Source organism: Pseudorasbora parva, chromosome 15 (genome assembly GCF_024679245.1).
Source record: "Pseudorasbora parva isolate DD20220531a chromosome 15, ASM2467924v1, whole genome shotgun sequence".
Lineage (NCBI taxonomy): Eukaryota > Metazoa > Chordata > Actinopteri > Cypriniformes > Gobionidae > Pseudorasbora > Pseudorasbora parva.
The window spans coordinates 24,520,696-24,530,247 of NC_090186.1; the positions used below are offsets into that span (position 1 = coordinate 24,520,696).

At 39.6% G+C, this 9,552-nt stretch overlaps 1 protein-coding gene across 1 annotated transcript in view; it reads right to left on the reverse strand.

Moving 5' to 3' along the window:
• ccn6 (cellular communication network factor 6) overlaps positions 1 to 7,809 on the reverse strand; it is a 36,256-nt gene extending 28,447 nt beyond the window's left edge. The window contains exons 1-3 of the mRNA XM_067418573.1: positions 7,701 to 7,809; positions 2,350 to 2,611; positions 1,699 to 1,938 (exon numbers count right to left, since the gene is read on the reverse strand). Coding sequence (XP_067274674.1) covers positions 1,699 to 1,938; positions 2,350 to 2,611; positions 7,701 to 7,742 — 544 coding nt within the window. The 5' untranslated portion in view covers positions 7,743 to 7,809. The remainder of the gene's footprint in view (positions 1 to 1,698; positions 1,939 to 2,349; positions 2,612 to 7,700) is intronic.
• Between the last annotated feature and the right edge of the window lie 1,743 nt (positions 7,810 to 9,552).

Genomic DNA, 9,552 nt, shown 5'->3' on the forward strand with positions numbered 1-9,552 from the left:
CGCGCCCTCTGTGCAGACTGGCGCATCTCATCATCCGAAGGGAGGGAGACTTTTCCTCTTGTGCCCCATTAGGGCCCTGACGATATATTTAGAGAGGTCAGCACAGTGGAGGAAATCTGACCAATTGTTAGTTTGTTTTGGTTCGCCTAAGAAGGGGTTGCCTGCATCTACCCCTACTATTAGTAATTGGATAGTGCAGGCTATTGCCTTGGCATATCAGGTGCGCGGTTTGCCTTCACCTATAGCCGTTCGGGCACATTCTACCAGGGGCATGGCCTCCTCGGTGGCTCTTCTCTCTGGCATTCCAATGCAGGATATCTCTGAAGCGGCCGGTTGGGCCACTCAGCACACGTTTATTAGGTTTTACAGCCAAAACATCCCTGCGACTCCCGGCGCTAGGGTGCTTCAGTCCTAATTGTGCCTGGTCTCCAGCTTCACAATAGGGCAAGCGTACGCTTGGTGTGGCCTAGTGGGTACTCGTTCCCCAAATTCGTCGTTTCGACGCAGTTCCCTCGATATAGGGAACGTTTCGGGTTATGTATATAACCCTTGTTCCCTGAGAGGTCTCATGGTCTCATTTAAGCCTCTTTCACACTGCACGTCAGACCCGCAATTTTCCCGGAACATTGCCGGGTCGCCTTCTGTGTGAAAGCAACCACGTCCCGGAATTGATTACCGAATTGAACCTGGGTCGGGGACCTAGTAACATTGCGAGGTTCGTTCCGGGACGAGCGCTGTGTGAACAAAAGCCAAAACTAATGCCGCAACGTGTACGTAGTTATCGTGCGACTCCTAGAGCTTGTTTTTTCAATAATACAACCCTGCAGTGCCAGAAGAGCTAGTCGGTGTTTTAAACGCAGAGAGTGTTCGTATACAAAAGAAACTAAAATTAAACAAGCAGAAATGTGCGTAAACTGGACACAAGTCGAGACCATGGAGCTCCTTACAATCCGCGCTGAAGCTGAGATCGCTTGCTGTTATATGTCACATCAGGATGTCACGTGTCAACTCGATCCGGGACCGTTATGGGTTGTGTGAAAGCGCACATATTACGGTATTTCGCTGGCTGTGTGAATGGACCAAATCTAGCAGCTCGGTAACAAATGCCGGGTCGCATTATCCGTGTATTTGCCGGAATCGCAGTGTGAAAGGGTCTTTTGTAACTATCAATTACCTAATAAGGAACTACTAAATTCAATATTACTAACTAATTAGTTCAGCTTTTTTCTATATTAGTTAATAGTAGTAGCTGAAGTGTTAATGTAGTGCTACGCATTAGTCCTGCATTACTTCCTGTATAGTTATCTATTAATAACGGACCATTATTCTAAAGTGTTACCCAAAATTTATGGGAGGAGAGTATTAAAATGAATCATGCAAGGTGATTTACAAAGGTTTGTGTTTGTCAATTTACTGCTATTTGCACCATTATTTACCGCCTTAAACCAGACACTAACTGGTAGATTGCGTTGGTCTTTATGGAAATGATACGGCTGCATCTATGTTTTAATTTGACTTCGATACGACTCCGTGACTTCGATACGACTCCGCGTCGTCAGTAGATCATGCACAGAACTTTCCACTCCCGTTTGCGTTTTTTTTTTTTTTTTGCACTCTCATGCTAATGCCCAAAATGTATTTTCTCAGAATTGTGTTGTGAATGCTGTGAAATCCCTTCACAAACAGGCTCACATTTACCTGACATGGTCCTGTAGGTGGTGTCCTGTTGGTGTTTATGGCTTTGATTGCTTTTGAGTCCTGCTGGCAGATTGCCCTGGAACACAGCAGGACTCAACATTCCTGCAGGCTTTTGGATGAAGGCAGGGGTACAGCCGATGGCTCCAGCAATGCAAGTGCATTTGTAGAGAGGGTTGGGCTGGAAGGCCTGTCCATTATCATAGTGAGCTCCATTCATGTCACAACCAACCCCCATCATGTCTGCAAAAATATACAGGATTGACTATGGAGTACTAAAAGGAAACTTAGTTCTACTAAACTTAATTCTTCTAAATTTAATTATTTGTTTTAGTTTATTCCCTCATTTTAGTTCAATTGTGGACATGCTTTAAGTAAATTAAATCAAGGGCATGAATTAAGACAAATTCTGCACAATTTACTAATCAACAGAATGTGGTCAATCGAGGGAATTAATTCTTAATTTGGGGCTGTAACAGCTTTCCCCATATATCATTTGATCTAAACAGTTTTCGAATAATAAAGTTGTGTAATACAGAGGTAATACACAACTTTATTATTTGAAAACTGTTTAGATTCTGAAGTAAATTTATCTTATTTTAAAGATGCTGTGATGTAACAATCAAAAGGGTTTTCCGTAAAATGTTCACTCACAAGCACAGATGCCAACCTCATAACGTGGCTGGTCTTTGGAAAAGTCACAGTACATGCTCTTATGAGGGTCACAGATGTCCCTCTCATTACATGATTCCCCGATCTGCCGTGCACAGGTTTTGCAGCAGCCACAGCCATCCAAGATAGCGCTGACACCAGGGGCGCACAGCAGCCGGACACCACATTTACACGGCCAGCTACAGAACTGCCTCCTCTCAGTCAGGCCTGTCCTTTCTCGCTGCTTCTGTCTGCTATCAGCGATCTGCAGTACATGAAAAAATTAAATAATTTGTTTGTACTGAAGAGCAACTATATTTTTACATTACTCTTCTGGTGATATACAGGCTTCTTTCCAAAATGTAAATGTCTAAATGTGCAACTGAACTGAGAGTTAAAGGGATAGTTCACTCAAAAATAAAAATTTGATGTTTATCTGCTTATTTGAGAGTGTGTTTGTTTTGATGGCGATACATATTCTTATGCATCTAAAGACACAAAACGATCGGTTTGTGTGAGAAACCCAACAGTTTTTAGATCATTTTTTACCTCAAAAACAACACTATGTATATCAGCCATCCCCGCGCCATCACTCCACACACAGAGCGACTGGACAGCCAAATCAAATTTTGTTGCAATATTTTCCTGTTTAAAGGAAGTTTATGTAAGATTGTGGCCAAAACTGGTACTGCAAGTGTATCCCCTCTCCCCCTCCCCCCTGACTTGAGGTTGCCAGATAGGCTGCAGGATCCAATAGGAACGTTTGTATGTGCAGCTGTGGTAACTAGAGCAGAGCTGGCAACCCGGATGCCGAAACACTACTGACTTCGTGATTGATAGGTGGAGGGTGGTGTTTCAGGCCAAAACACATGTCAACATCAACCTCAGTTGAGGGCTGCAACAACAACTTCTAAATGACAATATCCTGGCCGGACTACTGTTGTCAGTGATATTAGTATTTGAAATTAACATGATTTCTTGACGAAATATCAGGACCATTTTGTGATTAATTGAAATACATTTCGTACATTCCTCAAACACTGTAAAGTTCCTTTAAGCTGGTTTAAAGCAATTGTCATTGTAAAAACGCTATATTAACAAAGTTGACATTAAAAACTGATCTTTGCCCTACACCACTTATCACTGGAAACAGTAGCTTGTTACTAGAAAAGTTATTTTAAAAGCATCTGAACTTCTCTCAAACCTGGTTGGAGTGTTACCTTCACAGTGCTTGTTTTGTGTTGAGTGCCACATGCTAAATCTTGCACAAACTTTACCTACAAATGTCAAGAATGTGTTGTTATTGTGGATGATAAAATCACTCTAAAATCAGACAAACCCACATAATGTGGATGAATTATTCGTGCTGATAACAGCTGCATAATATCAGTTATGCTACTAGCCCTACCACTTTCAGGTACTACATTTGATGAAGTTCTCTGATAAAGTATGTTTCATTTAGTGTGTAATATGAATATAATCCACGCATACTATATATTGTCATGTGACCTCTGATGTAAACCGTGTTTACTTTACCACTCATTTGTCAAAATATCTGTCAGCTGACCAAAACATCCCTGTACAACTGTACTAACTACGAACAGGGGCTCGTACTTCATACCTCGCTTAATACATCTGAGATGATTTGATAGACCCCAGATCTTTTAATTGTGATAACTGATCTCTGGCTAATTTGGTTCTTCAAATGAATTTGCGGATTGGATTAAAATATCTGGATTAAGTTATCTGAGATCACTGCTCGTGCCTGTGTTCCCTGAAGAGGGCAGATGCATCGATACTCGAAACCACGATCAGCAATGCAGCGATTGGCTGGCGTCAATACAAAGTAATGAAATCGTACAATTAAAAAAGCCACCTGGCAAAAAACTTGTCAAAGAAGAAAAAGCACAAATTTCTGGATATTTATAAGGAAACAGACAAACCAACATAAAAGTTAGATCAATTAAATTTGCACTGTTTTGATGAACATGATTCCCAATTATTTATATTCACGATTTTAAAATATTTTTACACACTTTACATTTTTATTTCAATGTTGTAATTTCATTTTTAATTAAATTTGAAGCAGATTTGTTATGTGACAGTATTAATTAAGGTTTCTTAACAGTCAAGATCAAATTATCTTCATCTCTTGCACTGCATCAAGCCACTCCCATATTATCCGTCATCACTCAAATTAGATTAACTGCACAATGTGTGTAGGCTCAAGTAATCATTCCATCACAATTCACAAATAAATCTCTCAATCAAGTAACTGTGTCTATAGTATTGTACGCACATTTTACACAACATTAAAATATTATTTTCAAATAAACTGATATTTTTATTATTATTTTACATTATTATTGCCCTTGGTTCAGTAATGAAGTCTTTTAATAAAGTAGCAGTGGCTGGGACAGATTTTAAAGGGTTATTTCATCCAAAAATGATGTCATTGATGACTCACCCTAATGTTGTTCTACACCCGAAAGACCTCCGTTCATCTTCGGAACACAGTTTAAGATATTTTATATTTTAGAGCATATGCAGTCAAAGTCTACCAGCACATCATAAAAGTAGTCCATATCTGACATCAGTTGGTTGATTAGAATCTCTTGAAGCATCAAAAACACATTTTGGTCCAAAAATAACAAAAACTACGACTTTATTCAGCATTATCTTCTCTTCAGTGTTTCTTAAATAAAGATTAAAACGGTCATGAATCAGTGACTCGATCAATGATTCGGATCGCCAATGTCATGTGATTTCAGCAGTTTGGATCACGTGTCAAACTGCCAAACTGCTGAAATCACGTGACATTGGTGATCCGAATCGTCCGTTAGCTTAAACCTCCTGAGCAGGTTTAAGCTAACAGACCCGTTGCTTTGACAGCAAGTCCAGGATGAGCTTCGGAGAACCAAACAATCTGAGATCAAGCCAAATCGTCAACAGCCAAATCCAGCTAACTGAGTTAGCGACGTACGAAGAACGGGCTCCAGGACAGCAAGATTAACAAGGGTTTGTATTTGACGACTAACTGAGCTTTTGCCCGGTGTCATGATCCTGGGCCTCATTTATAAAATGTGAATACATTTTCAGTCCATTTACCAATTACTTTTTTAAGCAACAGTGTGGATCTGTCGTCTGGCAACAGAAGGGCAACTTCAGACCATGACAGTTTTAGCCAAATTGAGGGTTGAGCCCTTTTCCATGAGCAATTGACCAAGCTAAAAAATTAAAATTAAATGCTTCAAAGTGCTTCTAACATTTCAATATTTATTCATCTGTTTAATTAATTCTGTATGGTAGTTCTGTAATTCTCTGGCTCTTTCAGTGAGTTTAGCAGCAAATTCACATGCAAAGCCTGGCAAAGAAAAAATCTAACAAGTGGCCCTTTAACATAGCTCTACTGACTGCGCCACTGTTATAGCTGCCTATGGAAGAAAAACATCAACCGAACCAGCTGCATTTACAGTGTTGACACTCTGCAGGCAGCAAGTAAATAACCTATGTATGCACCCCTGTCTTTCATTTTCTACTTTTAAATACCAAATAAGCATATCAGTTTATTTAGGAAGATTACATCCAAGAGCCTTGCTAGAGAGAAGCAACAGTAGTAGAGTCTGTACTAAATATTACAAACTAGCACCATGTGTTATTACTGGTAATTTAACAATATGACTTAATGTTATATAAATTCCAGTTTTCTGTATCAGAATTTCTTGTGAATTTCTTGTTTGTAATTTCACCATTGTAACACCATAAAATATTAGTAAAATCAAAATCATAGATGCTCTTCCCCAAATCTGCCAATGTAATTATAATATTTTGCTAAACTGCTAAGGATAGCGATGGCAAAGGGGAGGCAAATCCATATTAGCCAGACACTTTTCCATCTGTTGGGGGGGGGGGGGGGTCAATCACTATTGAATATTTAACTTTCAGCAGTTAGAGCATTGAGAGAAAATACATTGCAGAGATATCAAATATTTGATTGGCAACAAATTTACAATATGATTTACTATTGGAACAAAAACGAAATTGGACATATAGAGTGTATTTTAGAGTGTATATTTCTTATTTGTATAACATCGCTGTCGAATAATATTAGCTGGTGAAGTGGATTTACCTATTGTAGAGTTAACAAAAGTTATTATGAGCACTGTAATGTTTGAAGTGAATGTCATAAATGCCAGTAGACCTGAAGATTTTGAAACGAGCGATTCATTCATAATTCTGTAAGATCTTACCTTCATACTGTGGAAATACAAACCAGTGCTGAAAAGGGACGAGACTACATAAAGTCTATAGGCTACACTATAGCAATCATAAATAAATTATACATTATAGTACATATATTATTATTTTGAAATGTATTAATACTATGATATAAATATTTAATTTATAGATATAATCATGTAAATTATTTCATTTTAATCTGTTCAACAAATTTTAACATAATAATTAAAATAACATAGTATCACCCAGATGACAGAGATTTGAACAAAGACATTGAAATCCACAAGAGCCCTTGAAATTCCTTAAAAGGAAGTTTCTAAGTTTAGTTCTTTAAGTGTAGTCAGTAAGAGAGGTGCAGTTTATCATATGATATATCATTAGATAAAGGCAGTCATGTTTCTGTAGGTTTGACTGTGGGCCCCATCTCTTTCACACAAGTGCTTCCAGGGTCACCAGAGGTCAAAACAAAAATCTTAAGTCTTTCTGCCAAGTTTACAGGATGAGCTCGTTGTGTGAGAGCAGAATAATATAATAGGAAATGATATGCCAAAGCAAACTCATGAATCTTATAAATTGTCTCTTGGGAAGTTTCACTTTAAGGACATGCTGTAGTAAATTCCATTTCTCCAGTCACACAGAATCTCATGGAGATAGAGATTTTTAAATAGAAGCTGATTTACATTCCATTATTCTGAAACTGACCTGTCATAAGCACTTTGACAACTTCTTCATATTTGAATACCTTTAGAACAACACCAGCATAAACCTTAAAGACACCAACACATGGTAAATGGACTGCATTCATATAGTGCTTTCAATAGACCTATGGGCATCTGAAGCGCTTTACATCTTGCCTCACATTCACCCATTCACTTACTCATTCATATTCATACACCGACGGCGGTGTCAGCCATACAAGGCGCCACCCAGCTCGTCGGGAGCATATATATATATATATATATATATATATATATATATATATATATATATATATATATATATATATATATGCTCCCGACGAGCTAGGCCAACCATAAAGGGTCATGGACACACAGTGATGCTATTGGTTAGTCAAATTTTGATTATGTAGAGAGAAAGAAATCGGTGGCTCTTACCTGACAAAGCAGCAGAACCCAACACAGTAGTGATAGCATCATATGTGGCTTGCAAAGTAGCTCTGCGCACCCAGAATGAAAGAAAGAGGGAAAGAAGCTAGGCTGTGTGTGTGTGTGTGTGTGTGTGTGTGTGTGTGTGTGTGTGTGTGTGTGTGTGTGTGTGAGAGAGAGAGAGAGAGAGAGAGAGAGAGAGAGAGAGAGAGAGAGAGAGAGAGAGAGAGGGACCTGTCTGAGAGAGGTACACAAAGCTCCCCTCTGTCTGTTCTCCAAACACACCTTTCCCCTACAGAACTCACACAGAACTCTATCTGAAATATTCCACCCACCCTCTGCTCTCTCTCTTGCCTTTCGGTTTTTCTTACTCTTCTCGCACCTTGTAGCATCTGTTTTTGCATGCGCGCGCACACACACACACACACACACACACACACACACTCACACACACACACACACACACACACACACACACACACACACACACACACACACACACACACACACACACACACACACACACACACACACACACACACACACACACACACACACACACACACACACACACACACACACACCTTACACTGCCCCTGCCCCTAAACCTACCCATCACAGGAAACATGCTGCATTTTTACTTTCTCAAAAAACATAATTTAAAATGTTTTAAGGCCATTTGAATTATGAGGACATTTGATATGTCCTCATAAACCACATTTATAGTGTAATACCAGTGTAATACCCATGTAGTTATACAAATTTGTGTCCTCATAAACCACATAAACAGGCTCACACAAACACACACACACACACACACACACACACACACACACACACACACACACACACACACACACACACACACACACACACACACACACACACACACAGTGTGGCATGGTTGTTGGTGGCAGACAGGCCGGTCTGAATATTTCACAATCTGCTCAGTTACTGGGATTTTCATGTACCACCATTTCTAGGGTTTACAAAGAATGGTGTGAAAAGGGAAAAACATCCAGTATGCTGCAGTCCTGTGGGTAAAAATACCGTCTTGATGCTAGAGGTCAGAGGAGAATAGGCCGACTGATTCAAGCTGATTGAAGAGCAACTTTGTCTAAAATAACCACTCGTTACAACCGAGGTATGCAGCAAAGCATTAGTGAAGCCACAACACGCACAACCTTGAGGCGGATGGGCTACAACAGCTGAAGACCCAACCGGTACCACTCATCTCCACTACAAATAGGAAAAAGAGGCTACAACTTGCACAAGCTCACCAAAATTGGACACGTGAAGACTGGAAATATGTTGCCTGTTCTGATGAGTCTCGATTTCTGTTGAGACAATTAGATGGTAAAGTCAGAATTTGGCGTAAACAGAATGAGAACATGGATCCATCATGCCTTGTTACCACTGTGCAGGCTGATGGTGGTGTAATGCAATGGGTAGTGGTGTGTGGGGGATGTTTTCTTGGCACACTTTAGGCCCCTTAGTGCCAACTGGGCATCGTTTAAATGCCACGGCCTACCTGAGGATTTTTTTCTGACCATGTCCATTCCTTTATGACCACCATGAACCCATCAATGCCATGTAGAATTAAGACAGTTCTGAAGGCGAAAGGGGGGTCAAACACAGTATTAGTATGGTGTTCCTAATAGTCCTTTCGGTGAGTGTATTTTAAAAAAGGCCATTGCTTTATAATAATTTTGGTTTTTGAAGTCCATAAAACTGCTTTTGTCTGTCAAATAATATGCTCCACATGGCTCTGGGGGGTTAATAAAGGCCTTCTGATGCAAATGAGTTTACGTAAGAAAAACATCCATATTTAAATATTTATAAAGTAAAGTTTCGGCCAATC